The sequence below is a fragment of the Hakea prostrata genome, chromosome 7 (assembly GCF_041222555.1).
Source record: "Hakea prostrata isolate BN-2017 chromosome 7, UWA_Hpros_2, whole genome shotgun sequence".
Lineage (NCBI taxonomy): Eukaryota > Viridiplantae > Streptophyta > Magnoliopsida > Proteales > Proteaceae > Hakea > Hakea prostrata.
Genome location: NC_142606.1, coordinates 38,912,803 through 38,932,790, shown reverse-complemented (window position 1 = coordinate 38,932,790; position 19,988 = coordinate 38,912,803). Strand labels below are relative to the sequence as shown.

The window sequence follows — 19,988 nt, the reverse complement described above, 5'->3', positions numbered from 1 at the left end:
GAGAGAAAAGAGGGGATCCTAGATAAGGATTGAGAAGTTGGTTTTTAATTAGGGATGATATCTATACCCATTATTTTATCTTTAAAAATTGTTCTCAATATTGAGGCCTGAGAGGGCTAAATAATGATATTTTATTGAAAGAAAAAAAACTGGAAAATTATAAAAGTTTTATAATTTTTTTTAAAATTCGAGAGGGGAGCCATGGCCCCGGCCCCACTATGTTTCCACCCCTGCAAATGTTGGAACCTGTCACAGGTATGACTTCATTTCTATCAATAATAAGGGTGTCAATTTGAAATGGTAGTGGTATTTGATATAGCATCAGCACCGTACTAAATGCATTTGTATCATTTGCGTATTAAATACCAAATGCTACAGGTCTGTTAAATTATTACTGTACCATATTTATTTATCGTAAAACAATTATAATATTGGATATAGTATGAGTAGAATGTGGATTTTTTTTTTCTTCTTTTTTCTCTAAAGAGTATGACGCACAAGGTATGTCACCTTAATAAATTATAAGTAACCCACATTTTTTTCAACATTTTTTTCTATTATATAGGAGCATTGTTTGTAATTTCTTTACTTTTTATCATCATCAACCCAGTCACAAAGGCTATGGCAACCCAATCAGAAAGGCTAAGGCCCATAGACCCTTTGAATTGTTTGTCTTAAAGGTTGTTTCACTTTCACCGTTACTAAAAGACAGTGACTTCTTTTTTTAATATTCTTGTCAAAACGCAGAGAAAGTGTATGAAGAAATGTATAGAACATATATGGCATGCCTTTACATCATACAAGTATAAATGGCTATAAGGTGATGGAGATCAAATGTCTTTATTTCTTTTTTACAAAAACAAATAAGAATGGTGAAACAAAACTCCAGGTACAGGGGAATGGTATTCTCATCTCATGGCTTCCATGGTGGAGGAGGTGGTGGACTCATGGGGTAGAGTGGTGGGACTGCAGAGAAGATGGTGTTCTTATCAATGCCATAACCACCACTGCTCGTCAATGAGATGAGTGCTGCAACCAGTGCAGCATTTCCAGCCATGGTTGGTTCAGTGGAGTTAAATGAACGCACGTCCTTAAACCTATCAAACTTATCAGGACCTGCAACCATGGCTCCTATAATATCATTAGGATTTTTATTTGGGCTGTCTCGCCATTTCCATCCTCCGGTGCACGAGGGTTTTTGGTTGGTAGGTATTGATGCAGCACGATGGTACACATGCCTGGGGTACTTTGAGCCATAACCCACCAAGTAACTCATCTTCATTGGGTTGTCTCCTAGAATATATTGAATCTGTAGAAACAAACCCACATCACAAATGAAAAGGTCAGTCTTGGTGTAATTGAGTCTCCTTTGTTGGGGCTAGGCTTGGCCTGGCCTGGCTTTGCCCTGATAATGGGGAGGAGGGAGATGTATGGGCATGGTGCAAGAATGCACCCTAAGCCCAAGGCCTCAACCCTGTTCTGACTTAAATCAGAAACTTCAGCCCTGACCTCCCACAGGGCTTCTGTATGTCAAACAAGAAACAACTGAAGCTGAAAGATTCAAACTTACACACCAGTATGTAATTGTGGTCAAAGAAGAAATGACAGTAAGAGAGACAGAGAGGGGAAGAGAGAACCTGAGAGGTGGCGAACTCTGTAAGCTTGTCTGATGAGATGTAATTTGGGCCACAGAAAAATCCTGGAACACCAGTGGCATTCATGTAATCAACATATAGAGAAGCCAAGAAGGCAGTATTAGCTAAATTTTGCAGATTCTGTGGATTTCCATGGTTCAATTCAATCATTCCCCCTGCAAAAGATTCATTCATATGTAAATAACAAATTAGAAGGTCAAGAGGAGAGAATATATGAGGATCTTTATTCCCGAATCACATACCTCGAGTCCAGTTAAACACTTTGAAGGTTCGAAGATAAGAACACATGTTTAGCCCTGTTGTATTCTGATACATTCTCAACATATCTTCATAAGGGTAACCAGGATTTAAGAAGATCCTCAATCTTGTTAAAAGCAATTGTGCTGCTGGCAATTTGTTGTCCCAACTGGGTACACTTAAATCCACTTTCCCATAAAATGCCTTAGAATTCTTAGATATGCCTGGGTTGGTAGCAAGTGATAGGTAACTCACGTTACCAGTTGCATAATACATCCATGCTGCACCCCACATGTACTCATCATAGTACCCTGTAGAGTTATAGTGGTGATCAACGAGTAGGTTTGCTGTACTGTATCTTGCACGCTTTCCGCCGTCTCTCGCAAAGTTGTAAGCTGCTGTGGCTCCTTTGATTAGTTTCTGATGGTATTTCAAGTCATCTCTAAACACAATAGAGGCAGCTGCTAGTGCTGCTGCCATCTCTCCACCTAAATCTGGCCCTTGCTGGCAGACATGGGTTTGCCTGGGATAGTTCATGTTTTCTGGCTTCATCCAACAGTAAAGATCACTTGGGTTTGTTGAATTGACAGCATCCGCACTCGTACCACCAACCTGGAGTGGAAACATTAAAAGATTACTTATCTCAACCAAAAAGGAGTGGTAACATCAAGTAGAGCTGATTGAAAGGCAAGAATCGATGAAGCCGACCCCAATTCACTTCGGAAACGGCTTGCTGCTGTTGTATCCAAGTAGGAGCAGGAGTTTGGCTCTGTTGGTCCAAAACTCACTTGAGTATGAACAATGACCTAGGCTGAAATATCAAGTCTTGAGGGTATTCATAGTAAGCTAAGAAAGGGTTGAGGCCTTAGGCTTAAGCCTGGTCTGTCCTTGAATGCATCAAAAGTTGCATCCTTTCCTCACCCACCTTAGTTCAGCATATGCAATAGATGCCACTACTGGGTAATATGTATGGACCTGCCAGGCTTTTGGCACCGAAATCTCGGTATTCGGTACCATTGACACCACTGCACTACAATAGAAAGGGGTCTTTTCAACTTCATAAAAAGGGGAGGGTCTAGTGTAGAATTCAATCACTTGAAGATCATCAGCAGTGGAAAAGGGTTTTTCAAAAACTTCAGGTGAAGGAAAACCAGAATCTAGAATTTGTAAGTAAAAGAGCAGTGAAGAAATACAACTTACTTGGCAATAGATATGGTCTGGAACTCTAGCACTGATATTGAAAGTTTGAAGCAAGTAATCTGTACCCCATTTGATAAGCTCTCTGACATTATCATACTCATTTATAGCTTTATATTTGTGACTGTATTCAATCACAGACCAACTCAACATTGTCATCGCATAAGACATCGGAAAATGGTATTTCACATTGTCTCCACCATCATAATAACCTCCAACGAGGTTTGCTTTCGCATCAGATCCATCAGTTAACCCTGAATTACCTCGCCATGACACACCATTATTCTTGGGCAAAACTCCAGCTGCAACAAAAATTGATCAATTAGAATGGTCAAGGAGAAGAGGAAGAGGAGAAGAATCCCAAAACAGAGATAAGAGGTTATTCTGATATTTACATTTTTGGGCGTGGAAGAACTTGAGAGCCTTTTCAACTGCAACTGTGTAATTATCATGAGGCAGAGGATGGGGCTTATGCTTAGGCAATGTTTTGACTATGATTGTTGGAAGAGCTATAACAACAAAGGCGATCAGAACTGATAAAACTGACCACTTGAATGCCTTACGACTGCAAACGATACAGCCCAAGTCAACGTATTTCTTCTTCTTTACATTCTCTTGAGGACACAAAAGCCAACTCTGCTGCGTTTGGTCTAATGGTTGAGAGTGAGGCAGCGCCGCCGGATCGTAGTCCAAATTCCGGCTCCGCTCATCTTCCACCAACGCCAAATCTCCATGAACCTCGAACGGTCCTCCCCAACGATTCATGCCATCCATTTCCTCTTAGCAAACCAGATTATTTGCAATTCATGGGATTCCCAGCTTGCTTATACAGATGTTAATGGAATAGGAATTCTCACCGGAGAAACAGAGCACTCTGAGAGCTCTGTTTTGTATGAGGAAGGAAGAACCAGTTCAGAGAACTTACTGGAAACGCGGTTTGATGAGCGTTAAATACGATGAGCTGTATAACCTTCCCTGTTTAAAAATCCGAGTTTGACTTACCAATCAGCAATGGAATAGTTTTGGAAAGAAACTTAAAAAAAAAAAAAAAAGGAAATGGAAAATAGTGAGAACAGTTGGAGTAGAGCTGGAGATTCTGATGAATTTTCTAAAATGTAACCATTAAAGCTCTCAAGTGAACAAGAACAGATATCATGAAATGAAAGAAAGAAACTTTTTAGTGTTTATAAAGGAAGAAGAAGGCAGCAAGATCAAACCCAATTACCTGAACATAGAGAACCACTTAATTATGGAGCTGCAAAACCCCAAATCCTCAGATTTATTTATTTTTCTTGCCTTCTTCCTGCTGGTTCTTCGCTATTGTCTTCTTCTTCTGATGTTTCCAATATAAAAGGGAAGAGTGGGAAGGTTGACTTGGTGAGCTGAGAGATGGGTTTTCTTTCTGCTTGCAGTTTATGTATTTTTCTAATATAGTTTGAGAAAGAGAGAGTAACTGAAGGATGGTGGGGTTGAAAGAAACGTTCATTGTGTACGCTTTGGGTTTGGAGACTTTGATGATATAAAAGATGTAGGAATTAATTAATTGAATGTAGACTGGAATGAATGTATGATTTGCTTTACATTATTATATTTTAATCTAAAAGAAGAAAAACAAATCTTTAATTTATTCTATTATTTATTTTACCTTTGGTGATAACGTTTTGCCGTTTTGGCATGAATTGCAGGTTGGTTGAAGAAAAAACTGGTTTTGCCTTGTTGGGTTAGTGTTATAATTTTTTTGGACTTGTTTGGTTACTTAAATCTAAGAGATTTGAAATCTCTAATCTCTAGATTTACAAATGGAAAATTTATGCTCGTTTGGTTGTGTGAATCCCTAGACATGAAATAAAAGAATTCATTTTTTTTCACTAAATATGTGAATCTGTAGATTTATGGGTATATGGTTGAATCCACAGAGATTTTACCTTTACTATAAAATACTAAACATTGAACCATGACTCTATTGAACGTGGGCAGGTGTTATTGAACATTACAAAGATTGATCTGGAATCATATGATTGATGTATATCAACCGGATAGAATCATGATATTGATTTTTAATTTCCCTTCTCAGTATTTATAAAGATTATTAAAAATATGAAACATAAGCAAAATGCAATGGCCAGCGGCCGGCAAGGAAGAACGAATGAATGAGAACTGCTAAATAATATAAAATATGTTTAGGAAATGGTTTTAACTCCTACAGGTTCCTTCTTGGAACAAATCAACGTGAATGACATCCAACCTAACAAAAGGAGGGAATGAAGGAACATGTTTTGAATGGTGGAGGTGTTCGGTGGTCAACAATTTTTTAAGTCACGCATTTCTTCGAACACGTTGAGGGCGTGGTTTACTGAGAAAATGGCTTTGATTCCGGGAAATTTCGAGCTGTTGGTGGGGGTGCGAAAATCGAAGAGATTCCTTCCGCGTGAACAGTGAACTGTGTGCGCGTTCGGCATTTGTTTCTAAGCCAGGTTGGCAGATGCTGTGTCCCATTCATATATGAGTTGGCAGGAGTCTGTAATGCTTACGTGTACGCAACGTTGCCTTTAGGTTTTCCTTTTATTTCTTTCTTGGTTAATAAACCTTTCTTTACTTGTCATGTTTTCACTCTAAATCTCATGTGTTCATACCAAGGGTTCAAGACCATGGTTTAGCTCATCCACTATCGACTTACTATTTTGGGGGAAAACTGGGAAAAATCAAAATTTCTTTTGGTAAATAAAAGAGGGGATGCAGTAGTCTACTACTACGTAATGTTCGGACTTTTTTTCGAGTGTGACCTATGCAAGCATTAGCCCTGTGCACTACCAGCACAAGCACTGGCCCCCTTAGCAGAGCCCCACCGGAGGTTTAGTATAGTCCACAAAAGTTGGTAGCACACAATTGTCCAATACAAAGAGCACACAACTGTCCAATGCAAGAAATAAATGAGTAGAGGGGATTCAAACCTGTGATATGAGATTTACCAAACCACTTGGGAGTAAGCTTGGGACCACTAAACCACCACCCCGGTGGTAAGAAAAATCAATTTTGTATCAAATCGAGAATGTTCAATATGCATTTTTCAAAAAAAGAGTCATTTACACCCTATTCACTATGAATAGTGTTGTTTTCATCTACTGACTTGATTGCTAGAGATGATTACGATAAAACAACAAAAAAATCAAATTTATACACAACAAGCCTTACAAAAATGTTAACTTTAGTTCATACCATTTTTTCCTTTTTTTCATACCTCAATGAAAAAGAACTTTATTCTTCACCAAAAAAAAAAAAAGAACTTTATTTGTTTACGTGTAATGGAGGAAAGCATTCCCACAAGTCTCATCTTTTTCTTTTATATATGGAAAGACTTCTCTTCTCTTCTATTTTGTTTTGAAGAGCAAAAAGGAAAACACATCTTAGCCACACTCTAAGAAAGAAAATTGCTCCACTTTGTTGTAAAGCCCCTTTCATTCTTCACTTATATGTTATTGTTGGCTTTTTGAGATATGGTTTAAAAAAGAGATCATATACTTCCAAATTGTATATCACATTCTTTTGTTAACAAAGCTTTATTAGTAGTGCATATCATGGTCTATTGTATTTGGCATGAAAGAAACAATAGGATCTCAAGGGATCGTGTTCAGATTCGAGATCAATTTATTCGGAGGGTGACCTAACTATTCCAATTCCAATTCCAATTCCAATTTTCAAATAACATACCAGTGGATGACTTTGCAACCAATTGATCCTTCTCCGAGCAATAGGTTATTCTAGTTATTTACAAAACTTAGCCTATCACCATTCATTGTTGGCACCCCCCCCCCCCAATGGGTGGGGTGTTGTCAACACTGATGGGTCTGCTCAAGAGGATAGAGGTGGCCATGGTGCTATTGGTCTTGATAATAACGGCAAGGCTCTCTTTGCATTAGCAGGAGGCATGAAGGACAACAATGTGGTGATGTTTTAATTGCAAGCCATTCAGAAGGCGCTTCAAGAAGCAACAAATCTACTGGAGTTTATGGCAAGCCTGAAATGGATTGGTTCTCTCTCCCATATGGACATCTTACAAGCATCTTTGAAAGCTTCTATCCAAAGAGAGTAACCACTTGGCCCACTCTCTGATTGGGAAGGCATTGGTCTTTTCATGAACGACCAGTTAGCCTATTTTCTCTTCTTGGTTGATAGGGCTTTGTAGCTCTAACTCCTCGCTCTCTTCTTGTGCTTTCGAATGAAGTCCATTTACCAAGAAAATAAAATAAGATAGAATACTTGAGGATAATATTTTATAAGAAGAGTGGAAAATTGGGGAAAAAACTCGTTCATGAACGTGACCAACGTTAGCACTCCTACAAATCTATCTCTCTCCAACAAAGATGAAAAGACACATCAACTCCCTTGCTTCGAGGAATTGAGAGATACACATAGGAATACAGATTTAGCCTATATAATAAAAAGTTATTTCCCAAAAATTATTTAACTAGGAAGAAAGAAAAATGATTTTTTTAAATATGATAAATTATAAATTCTCCTTTCTTAAGGTGAGTATTCATTTATTTTTGGTAAAGCTTATGGTGAGTATCTAAGTGACAAATTGTCTTACTCACAAAAATCATTATGAAATATAAAAATATCTTATAAAAAATAATCTGAAAGTGATTTATTATTATAGATATATATCATTTTTAAAAGCGAATGTCATAAATATTTCTTTTTAGTAATGGTAAATTTATTGAAGCAATAGACCCGAAGAAATAGACATACAAATAACTACACACAAATAATAATGTAACAAACATGAAATACCTTAAAATACTACCCCATATCAACAACTTTATACATATTTTTAAAGTACACCACTGAAAGAACACCATTAAATTCACCAAAAAGAAAATCATGTGTTATTGAAGACATAGCAAAATTAATGTTAAAACTCGAATATTTTAATATTATTTGATTTTTTTAATTTTTTTTTGGTTGGTCTCATGTTGGGTTGGCCTAGTTTAGTTACAACACTAGGAATGTAACCATCATACATATTCTATATCCCATGGGGTGACCAAATGTCTACATCACCCCCTTAAAATGGGTTGTTAGTGTGTCATCATCTCTTTTGAATTTGTCTTATTTTTCTTATAAAAAACACTCCTTCCGTCTCAAAGTGACTAAGCCAAGTTTTCCAAGCCTTATTATGTTATGTAGAAATAGAAACAAGTCAACACACCTTATAGAGTAGAAAATTAATTTCCTCTAGAAATGGATGGCTTTGAAGTTCAAGTTGAGAATGACAGCAGCAGTTAACTACATAGAAGGTTGTTTGCTTTCACTGTACATTTATTGAACAGAGACGGCTTTGAAATGGTGCCTTTCCATCCAAACTTGTTCTTCTCACTTTCTTTAATCAAGTACAGCTAGCTTTCATGGTTTTATTTGATCACTTCATTTTCATGGAAGAATTGAAAGCCTTATTTAAATATATATAATAAAAATCCCCATGATATTAGTGTGGAGATTTTTTTTTTTTTTGTTTCTTTGGCATAAAAGAAAAGGACGAATAAAATTCAAGGGATAATTATAATTTTTTTGCTATTAGACTATTTCGATGTCTTGACCTAAAACTACAATTATTGTCTATTGATCGTAAATTGTTTTCAACTCATAAAACTAATTTTCAAATTCCAACTAGTGTGAGGTGAGAGATTTTCCACCTTTACACCTTGACACCTTTACAGTATAGAAATTCTTGGGGCTAAGAGTATGGCATCAAAGACCGATGATGCTTTATTGCATGGAAATCTCAAAGGGTATTGACTCAGTTGGCAATACCACTTCATTTTACGAGGTCAAGAGTTCAAATCCCTTTACGTCCAAAGGTAAAACCTAATCATATGTTTAAATTATATATAATATATAAATTTATTTCCTATGAATGTAGTAAAGGTACACATAAATGGGTTACTTGGCTGCTTCGGAGTAGCACTGATCCAGCTGCGCGTGGTCCAAATTCAATTTGAGGTACAGAGTAAATTTGGACCGTTGCGCCAATGCAGGGTTAGTGGAGTGGTAAAGATCCATCCTTCTCAGTGGAGAGGTCTTGGATTTGACCCTTGCGGACGGCATTACATTTCCAGTATTAAAAAAGCATCAGTACCATAAAAAAAAAAAAAATATTGGACCGTTGAATAAAATGGACCCCAAATTAAATCAAGGCAGAAGACTGCTGGGAGCACTGTTTTCTCACTCCCCTCAGAGAGAAAAAAAAACTCATCATTTAATTTACTTTGTTTTTGCCCAAAAAAATAAAATAAAATAAAAAACATGATTTCCAAGGAAGGAAAAAAAGGAAACTTTCACCAGCTGTACTCCATTGATCTTCAAATGTAAATAATAAACTAACAATTTTCTTTTGTTCAAAAGGAAATTAATGGTTCAACATTATCAAACCCTCCTTTAAGGCTATAAATCATTCTTTACAGCGAAGACAAAGGGTTTTTCTAAATTTATGGTTAGGTTCAGAAGAGTAATATCTTTTTTCCTAAATCGGCACCAAAGTCAAATTTTTGCTGTTGGAAGGTTGATGGGTTTGAGAGTTCTTACGATGGTTTTTTTTTTTTTTTTTTTTTTCTTTTTCTGTCTAACCTAGTTGCCTTTCTGTTTTGATTCATTTCAACCATAAATAATCTCTTGCACTAATTTTGCCACTAGTTGTATATATTTTGCAAAACCTAACATGTAGATAATCATCCACTTGTGACCCGAACTAATTGTTCTAAATTAAAGGAACTTTAACTGGAACCTAAATCACCATGGCCTTATTATCTGATCTCTAATGTTTTATGACTTTGATGGTATATGTTATCAACTGTGCTGCCTTGGGGTCTTAAAACAGGGCACCATACCTGGTTGTACCCCAAAGAAGTCCCATGTAGTAACTAGTAACGGCCGCTCTGAGGAAACCCTAATCGCCTCCGTGGTTGAGGTGGAGAGCCTCTGTCTCTCCACCTCCACCTCAAGTTTTCTCACGGATTTATATTGCGTTGGGATTTAGCTTCTTTGGTTGTTGGATGTATCTCTACTACGACACAAGATTTCCAATTTATTCTCCCGCTCTGAAAAAACCTACCGCTACCGTACTTTGAGTTGGAGCTTCACCTTTGCTTCTTCTTCCTCACTTTCCCTGCTCTTTTAGTTTTTTTTCTTTCTCCTCCACCTCTCTCTCTTATTCCCCTCTTTGGTTCTTTCCCCTCTTCGTTTTCTCTCCATTTCTACACAATTTCTCTCTTATTTTTCTCTTCGCTCTCTATTTTTGTTTGTCCTTAACAATGGAAGTCTTCGGTTATTAGGAAAGGAAAAGAAGAAAAAAAATTCAAGTAGATGCGAGATCCGATCGTGCATCTGTAGGTCTGAATGGTTATGTCGGAGCTAGAAGTGCCTCCCTCAGATACGGAAGCGCCTCCTGTAGATATGGAAGCATGGTTGTTGCGGATGTCTCCTGTTGCTGGTCACTGTTGGTGTTTCTCTACCGTTGTGGCTTTTGTTTCGCCCTTATAGCGTGTATTTTCGTCCTTGTGACGTGTCTGTCTCCGCCTTTGTGGTGTGTCGCTTCTTTGGGTTTTTATGATGGAGGATATGTATGTTGTATCCCTGTGCTTATTTGTGACTAAGGGTGTCAAAACCTAACCCGAACAGAACCGAAGCTTAATGGGCTGTGTTTGGGCTGAACAACCTTAGCCTGCACTGGTTTGGGCAGGGCTAGCCCGTGTGTGGTCCACTAGCCCGAACCGTTTGGCCCGAAACTAGCTCGAACCCGAACCAACCCGTTAAACCCGTTATAAATAAACAAAATACATTTAATTTAAATGTAAAAGACAGGAAAACCCCCAAGTATCCATTTGTTAATTGTTTTGCTTTGGAATATGCAACAACAAGCTTGTCAAAGCCTTCGCCATTTGGAAGATGGGTTAGTAAATATTTAGTAAATGTATTATCATTTGAAAATCTTTTAATGCTTTTTTTTTATCCATTTTTACAAGTGTCAAGAAGGGAGAGGATAATAAGCAGAGACAACCCATTAAAATTCATCAAGATGCTAACTTTCTTTTGTATATTAGTTCTATAATTTTGACTTCTTTGTAGAAAAAAAGTTTGTGGTTTTGAACACCAACACAAGAGATTTGGAGAGAACTCAATACATTTATATGTTCACATGCTCTTGATAAATTCCACACATCAACAAGATGCTTAAAACATATTACTAGTAAACCCGAATCCAAACAGTTAATAAACTCAATTCTAAACCGTTAGTCAGTCTGAACCGTTGACACCCCTATTTGTGACTGTGGTTGTTACAACCTATTCTAAGGATTTATTGGGCTTGACCCATTCCTTAACCTGGATGACCTTGTCTATTACACGTATGACATTTGGTCAATCTTCACTCCTTGGTTCGGATTGAACCTTGAGTTTTCATGTATCTATCTTTTGTATTTCTTTTTCTTCTTTGGTGTATCTGTATTTCCTTCGAGTTTATGAATGAAGAGTTTCAACTCCATTACAAAAACAAAAAACAAAAAACAAAAAACAAAAAACAAAAAACAAAAAACAAAAAACAAAAAACAAAAAACAAAAAACAAAAAACAAAAAACAAAAAAAACAAAAAAAACAAAAAAAAAAAAAAAAAAAAAAAAAAAAAAAAAAAAAAAAAAAAAAAAAAACAAAAAAACAAAAAAAGAAGCTCATCCTAATGAATCTTTTTAGGTTTTATCAAGAAAAAACACCTATGACTTCCAAATTCAAATTTATGGGCTTAGAAGATGTTTGGCATTTAGAGTCACCCATTGAAGATGTTTGCCAATGGTAGGATAGTCAAGCAGTTAATAACCCAACTTCCCATGGGAAGGTCTTGGGTTCACACCCATCCGGCGGCACATATATTAGTAATATTTCCCCCCCCCCCCAACATTTATTAAGAAGTTTTGATTGTACTTCTGGCAAGATGAAGGCAATCTCTTATGTATAGAAAGTCAAACCAAGGAGGTTTAAGATTCAAGCCTCTATTTCCCCACCCCATTCTCTGCCCTAGGCCTGGGCCTTCGGTTGACGATGACAAAAAAACAAATCATGATATGCTTGATTATGGCCAAGGACCGACATGGCCCAAGACTGAATTGGGCCAATTATTAAATAGGTCGTAAAAGGTTCAACATTGTTGGACTGATAAGCTTGAATAGGCCCACCCGAGATCGGCCCGACCTAACCAATTGACTCCCCTAGACATTGCCCATCTCATTTCCTTTTTTTTTTGGTAAACAAAAGAGGGGATGCAGTAGCGGCGACTGTCCAGTGCAAGAAACAGCTCCAAAAAAAACTATTGAACTTTTTCATAGAAAAATTCAAAATCTCACCATTGGCAACTAATATCTTAAGAAGATTTGATTGTACTTCTGGCAAGATGAAGGCAATCTCTTATGTATAGATAATCAAACCAAGGAGGTTTAAGATTTGAGCCTCTATTCCCCCACCCCATTCTCTGCCCTAGGCCTGTGGCCTTTGGTTGATGATGCGTCCAAAATCTGCTCAGCCCTTGGATCTCCACGTGATGTCCTGCAAAACAAAAGCGTCAGATGTGGCCCGACCGCTGGGGTCGGGAGTCCACCTCCGAAGGCTAAGTCAGTTGATGAACTTAATCACAAACGGCTCTGCTAGAAGCACAGAGCTAATGAATGAAAAAAAAAAAAGGGGGGGGGGGGGGGGGGGGCGGGGGCGGGGAGTTGGGGGCCAGCGGGTTGATCCCAACCCGAGTCTCAGATAGTATTCTCCTTGATTGATTGATCCGTCCCCCACCTTGTATGGTAGTGAGGTTTATATAGAGTGTACCTTCGAATCTCCTTCGTTGGATGCACTCGAGCCTTCTTCGGGTAGTCGTTGGATCTCATTAGTAAGATCCGTTGAACGATAGACTTCTACTAGTTTGGGCTAGTAGAGGACTCCTGAGATAACCGTTAGGTTATGCGATAGTTATCCCTTTGATGATGATTATCCGCAGCCGTCTGTTTGAGTCTGCTGTCATCAGGGTGATTACCCTAATTCATAAGTAAGATTAGGGCACGCTTGCAGCAGAATAATCTTTCTTCTTCGGCAAGCCATCTTCTGGATCCGGTTCGCTCGGGAGCGATTCGGTTTTCTCCGTCTCGACCGGGGTCGAGGGTCGGACCAGGTATGAACCCGGTCTGATCATAAACTCTCCATATCACGAGCCCCCCAGACCAAGCGTTCGGTCGATCCCGAGGGCTTGGTTTTTAACTCGGGTTCGTCGTCGTGATGATCTCTGCGTGCTTCATTAAATGTCATATCACATTGAATGCGGTGGTCACTTTTCCTCGAGCGTTGTGAGTGTAAGGCCACATGTCTTTGTTGCGTTGATCCGTCGTGGCTCACGTCATCCAAGCGACGGTTTCCGAACGCCTATTTCGGATTCGCGAGTTCAAACTTTCAAAACGTCTTTGAATCTTGATCGTCAATTTTGCATCAATCTCGATCGTTTAGATTCCCGAACACTCGTGCGGGAGTTTTAAAAGCGGTTCGTTGTCTTCGTAGGTTTCATTCTTCCCGTCTCGGAATTTGAACCTTTGTCGTCGCTTTCGCCCTTCCTCGCTCTCAAGCTTCCGTCTCACCGAATCGCAAGTTTACTGGTCTTTTCTTTTTGTAGTTTACTGAAACAAGTAATGGCGGACGATAGGGCTTCTTTAGTACCCCATGTTGGTGATAGCAGTGATGCTTTTGCTTCTCTTGCCCCCGAACAGTCGGATAGTGATAACAAAACCCTAACCGTCCTCTGGCAGGAGTTCGCTGAAGTTTCTCAAAAAGGTTTTGAAAGAAAAACCGAAACTTCTCCTCGTCCTTGTCGAGTCCGGATCTTCCAAGATCGTTGATTCCTCTAGGCAACCTCAAACCTCCGGGTCCAATAGTGGGCCTGGCTCTGTTCCCTCCATTTATAATGGAGAAACTCTTCTTTCCGCTGTCCAAGATTTTGACCTTCCTTCCTCATATCAGGTTAGGGCTCCCCACCCTGATGAGAGGGTTGATTCATCCCTTCCGGGTGAATTTTCTCTCGTACATAGATACACTGGAAAGCGGGGTTCGCTTTCCATTTTTTAATCCTTTATTTTCCTCCGTTTTGAATCACTGGAACATTTGTCCCGGAATGCTCCTCCCCAATAGCTGGCGTCTCATCATCGGCTTCTTAGGTTTGTGTTTTGAGCTTGGCATCACGCCATCTCTTTCTCTTTTTGTACATTTTCATGTTCTTTCTATCTCCCATCCTCCCGGATGGGTTTTTCTTTCCAAGCGCAATAGGGCTGAACTTGATTGGAGGGGCAGCATCCTTGCCAAAGGAACTTGCCCTTCTAACCACAAAAGATGGCGCGAACGATATTTTTTCTGTCGAGCGCCTCCATCAGATCTTAACTTCCCGACCACCCGGAGGAGGTTTACTTCTTCGTCCGAAAGTAACCGAGGCCTTCCCTTATCCAAAGAAGACGAGGCGGCCATCGTGAAGATCAAATCCATTCCGTGGTATCAAGAGATACATGGATATGAAATGGAGTATAACTCCATCCTTCAAGATCGGGGCTTGGCTCATTGTGAGCTTCTAACCATCATCCTTTGATTTGACTCAAGTGATATGTCTTGAATTCCCGATTCTTGTCCTTCTTCTTTGCAAGGCCTCCCGAACGAACCCCGAAAGCCTCGCGGGTAAAGGCCGCTAAAGCCGTTGTGACAGCCGAGCAACGATCGCCCGGGGTCTTGATCGTAGATCAAGAGGCTTCTCTTCCTCTCCCGACCCCTCTTACAGGGGTATCGGAATATCCGACCTGCAGCTGATGCTTCGGGTAAAGGGAAGAAACCAATGGTGGAGAGGGCCACCGTCTCCTCCTCCGTCCGAACCAAGAGGAGGCATGACACAATGGATGCTCCCTCCAACAAAAAATCCAAAGCTTCGACGGATGGTGAGGAAGTCTTCCTCCCCCAGTGGACCCTGAAGATGACCGACAGGTCACTCGGGATCCCGAGAAAGCCGCAGAGTGGAGCTCTCTCGGCCTTGCTCCTTCCGATCGCCGGGAGTTTGAAGCCCTCGGATGACACCTCCCTTGTGAGTCAATCTACAAGGTAACGGTCTTCTTGCTTATTTATGTTTTCATAATTTCTTATGACTTCTTCTGATGTCTTCCATCTTCCCAGGAATGCCGTGTTGAGCTTTTATCAACACATGGAAGCATTGAGTCGTGTTGGTCGCACCAGCTCCTTGCTGCAAACTTGTGAAGAAAAATTGGCCAAGGCCAATTTTGAAATAGACCAGCTGACTGCAGCTACTGTGGAGCTGCAGAAAAAGCATGAGGAAGAAGTGACCTCCCTCAAGGAAGCCCTTGAAGCTTCAAGAATTCGTGTCTCTGCTGCCGAGCGCGAGGCCAGGAAGCAAAAGGCAGCTGCCACGTTGTTTGGTGACAGCCTTGAAATTAAGAGTAGGGATCTCGAAGAACATCTGAAGTTGGCAATCCCTAGCAAGCCTGAGCATATAAAGCCAAACCTTCGGAAGGAGTGCATTCGGAAATACCTGAACAGCGTACCTTTCTCCGAATTGCTAGGTTTCTACAACATTCAGAGCTTACCGCATGGGGCGTAACGACGTTTGGGGAGCAGATCCTTGGAACGATCCCCCGACTTCGACACTCGCTCCTTTTCGTGAGGTATGCCACCCGGAGGTCTTCGGGAAAGTTGGTATGGATCTCCCAGACTGGGCCCAGGGAGTAGATGATCCTTTTCCAGCTGACCCTCAATATGAGGCATATCTAGATGACGAGCCGGCACTTCCAGAGGAGAAATCACAAGCCGAGTCTCAAGTTGTTGCTGTAGAGGATTCAGCCGATGACATTCTTGAGGAAGGCTCTTCTCAGGATCCTGAGAAGAAGTCATCCCGACCAGGGTCCCTCGGGCAACAATGAAGAAAAGGCTTAGGGTGTTGTTCCTTTGTAAAGATGTACCCTCATTTTAATGAATAGACATTTCTATATTCATGTTGGCCTCAAAATTTTCCCATCTCTTGCCGAAGTATTGCCTTGAATATCAAAGTATTAATGATAAAACTTATCACTTAACTCTTCATTCCTCGCCGAATAATGATCTTGTAGAAATATTGTGAAGATGCGTTTCGGGAAGATGCGTTAATCTTCCCCACCACTTCATTTATTGCAAAGTCCGCACGTTTCCCTTCCGCGAAGTTCAAACGTTTTCCTGCTTTTGTGTACCATTCATCTGTTTCCAATGAATCGGAAATACCTCCATTATTTTAATGGCAAGTGCGACGATTGGAGGTTTCTTTCGCATCGGTGCTCGCTTCCACATGTTTCCATGTGGCATTCCTTCGACCGTTGATCTTGCTTTTTGCGGATTTCGAAGCGTCGTTTCGATCTGGGTCGTCGGTTGTCCTTAGCCTTCAACCGTCGTCTTATACCTGAGGCTATTTAAAGCCTTCGTGGGTACTCTCCATCTAACCTGACTTCTGCAAGATAGATTTGCTAAAGTGCCAAAGCAACCTTTCGTCCTTCGGCCTGCCTCCGTATTCCTCGTACTTCGACGACAGCTCTATCCATTTCTGAACAAGTGAGTTTTAGATTTCTCATCTCCTTCCCCTTTTCCCCCAAAGTAAACTGCACAGTAGTTATACTTGGGGTTTAGTTTGTTGGTCTGTCAGATGCTTTAGAAAACTAGGGTTTCCCCTTTGTTGCTGTCGTTTATTTCTGTATTGATACGGCTGCTCGTTTTTTTTTTTTTTTTTTTTTTTTTTTTTTTGTATAGTGGCTCCCAAGATCAACCCAGACTTTATCAGAGCAAAATCTCGCAAGAATAGCGTTCCGTCGGTGGTGATTGGGGCCAGTGCGGTGGTTTCAGCTAGTGAATCCTCCAAGCGTAAGGCGACTCGCCGGCGGTGAATCTTCAAGTCGATTCCCGCAGCTTCGTTGATGCCGTCCCTTGCGCCTCCTTTGCCCGAAGTGACCGCTCGTCTTTCCCAAGAAGATCTTGATCACTCCGCTGCCGATGGTGATGGCGGCAATCCCGCCGGTGAGCTCACGGGAGCCTGTCGGTGCACCCCCGAAGGAGACTCTTCGGGCATCCGAGGCAACTATGTTGGCGTCTGATGAAGGTGTGGCCCCAGCAGGTGCTGCTCCTATTTCTAACTCTAGCGCTTGTTTGGCATCCTCCTCCCTTCCTTCTGAGTTGGAGGATTTTGCTATCAGGAAGCGCCGTCGGATGACAAGTGATGAAGCTCATCCTTCTCTTGGTGTAGTTCGTCCTTCTCTTGATGTAGCTCATCCTTCTCATCCTTCGCCTGAATTAGTGTCAAACGAGTTTGACAAAGCGTTGGAATGGTGTACCGCTGCTCGAATGACTTCCGAGAGCGCAGCTTCTTTCCAAACTTCCAGATGAAGTCTTTACGAAGTCACCGGTGATGTAAGTCTTTCTTCATTTTCCTCTCGATTTTGAAAAATTACTTTTTTCGCTCCTCGCTAACTCGAAAGTTGTTTGCAGGAGTCTTGCTTTGATAACTTCCACAACCAAGTGGAAGCAGGTACTAGACTCGTGAGGTTGAGCAATGAAGTTTCTAGGCTTCAGGGAATCTCTGAAGCTAAAGATGTTGAGATTGCTCGCCTTCGGAATCTAGCTTGGGAGGTGGCAGGAGAAAAGAATTCGATGATTGGTCGTCTTCGGTCAGATTTGGATGATGCCAGGGAGAAGATCCGGCGACTGGAACGGACAGTTGGAAAGTCAGGAGCTAAAGGATCTGAAACATTACCCGAAAGGCAAGCTGTCGTTCCTTTGCCCGAATCCCTTCCAACTGATGTTCGCAGAGCCTGCGTCTTCAAGTATTTACACAATAAGCCTTTTGTTGATATGCTGAATGCTTATAACTTGCAGGCGTACCGGGATGGTGAGAACGAAGTATGGGAATCAATATTAAGGAAAGATCCTCATTTTGATACGACTCCCTACAATGTTGTTTGCCATCCCGAAGTATTTACCAACCTGGGTGTTCCTCCTCCCGATTGGACCAAGGATAAGATTGATCCTCCACCTTCCGATCCAGATATTATGCAATATCCGGAAGATTCTCCTGTTTATTCTCCGCTGGAAGAAGTCAATTATGACGAGCTTGTGCCGAATGCGAGTTTGGTCGAGGACCATTCTTCTCCTGGACAAGCTGGGCAAAGAGTATGAAATTGCGGAGGATTTTCTGAATATCGAAATATTTTTGTAATCCTCATTTCTTCTTTTCCTCACCAATGGTTGACTCATATGTTTGTTCTAGCAAAGTCTCGTCGATCTTGTATAACTTGTTAACAATCACCTGTAATGACTTTCTTCTTTGATCAGAGATTGTATCCAACTCTTGTAATTGTTTTGATACTGGCCTCTTTGGATCTTCTGAAGAAATAAGAAATTACTTTATCTTGAACTTTGCTAGCCACTTGAATCGTCGTTGCATTAGGTCTTAGTTGTCTGAAACAATGCCTACACTTAAGGATTTCCGGAGAAATACAATAAGTCTGAGAAGGAACTCACTCGGGTTTTAAACCGATGCCTTATACTTAAGGATTTCCGGAGAAATACAATAAGTCTGAGAAGGAACTCACTCGGGTTTTAAACCGATGCCTTATACTTAAGGATTTCCGGAGAAATACAATAAGTCTGAGAAGGAACTCACTCGGGTTTTAAACCGATGCCTTATACTTAAGGATAATTCAAAAATTCAATAAGTCTCGAAGGAACTCACTCGGGTATTAAACCGACGCCTTGCAAAAGGAACTCACTCGGATTTTCATCCGATGCCCCGACTTAAGAAAGTTCGAAAGATTTTCCATAAGTGTTGAAGTGTTGAAGGACCCACACGAATTTTCATCCGATGCCTTATAGTTGGATCTTGTTCTTGAATGTGTTCTTGAATGTGGTGTATGATGCCCCCCAATCAAAAGATAGTTTGTTGAAAACCAAAAATTGCATTGATTGAGTTGAAAATGATTACATCACGAACAAAATTGAAATCGTCTTCAAGGATAAAACTTTTTGAGATGCCTAGCATTCCACGTAACGATCCAATTCTTTCGGGGAATCAATGCTCTTCAGCTTGTAAGCTCCCCGAACCGACCGGTTTCACAACCATATAAGGTCCTTCCCAAGAAGGGTCCAACTTTCTTTGGTGACGCGGGTCGGAAGCTAGGGTGTTTCTCAACACCAAATCTCCGGCTAAGTACCGACGATTCTTCACTCGAGTATTATAATGAGACGCTATCCTTCTTTGATAATGTTGAGTTCGTGCTATTGCCTTTGCCCGAACTTCATCCAACAAATCAAGACTATCAAGCAGTCCTTGTTCATTTGCTTTTTCCTCGAACTCACGATCCCTTAACGTCCCTCGCCATTATCTCCACCGGTGCCAATGCTTCGGATCCATATGCCAACCTGAATGGAGTTTCTCCCGTAGGTGTTCGAACCGTAGTTCTATAAGCCCACAAGACATTATATAGTTCTTCGACCCAAGAAGCTTTGTCAGCTTCGAGTCTTCTCTTTATTCCTTCCAAGAGTAGCGTTCGGTTAGTAACCTCTACCTGGCCATTGCTTTGGGGGTATGCCACCGAGGACATACGATGCTCGATCATATATGTTCCACGGAATTGCTCAAATTGTGGACAATCGAACCGAGTACCATGGTCAAGTGACAATTATCTTTGGAATCCCAAAGCGATATATGATTGATTCAAGCACAAATTTCTCCACTTTTTCTCGCAATTGTCGCCAAAGCACTGGGCTTCTACCCATTTTGTGAAGTAATCAATTGCTACTATCGGATATTCCCGTCCG

General features: G+C 40.6%; 1 protein-coding gene across 1 annotated transcript; it reads right to left on the bottom strand.

Annotated features, from left to right (window-relative positions):
• Window positions 1–300: 300 nt before the first annotated feature.
• Window positions 301–4,535, bottom strand: LOC149011085 (endoglucanase 12-like). Its single transcript, XM_089164093.1, has 6 exons — window positions 4,315–4,535; window positions 3,485–4,064; window positions 3,093–3,391; window positions 1,898–2,504; window positions 1,638–1,810; window positions 301–1,309 (listed from the first exon to the last, which is right to left on the bottom strand). The coding sequence occupies exons 2-6, from the start codon at window positions 3,861–3,863 to the stop codon at window positions 914–916; spliced, it is 1,854 nt and encodes a 617-aa protein (XP_089020219.1). The 5' UTR covers window positions 3,864–4,064; window positions 4,315–4,535; the 3' UTR covers window positions 301–913.
• Window positions 4,536–19,988: the final 15,453 nt, after the last annotated feature.

What these genes read in the sequence shown, in the direction of transcription:
- LOC149011085 (XM_089164093.1), bottom strand. Translation starts at nt 3,863, where the DNA reads ATGGATGGCATGAATCGTTGGGGAGGACCGTTCGAGGTTCATGGAGAT. An exon ending in GTTCTTCCACGCCCAAAAAT is followed by an intron (nt 3,392 to 3,484) that starts GTAAATATCAGA and finishes TTTTTGTTGCAG; the next exon opens with CTGGAGTTTTGCCCAAGAAT. An exon ending in AGTGTTTAACTGGACTCGAG is followed by an intron (nt 1,811 to 1,897) that starts GTATGTGATTCG and finishes AATCTTTTGCAG; the next exon opens with GGGGAATGATTGAATTGAAC.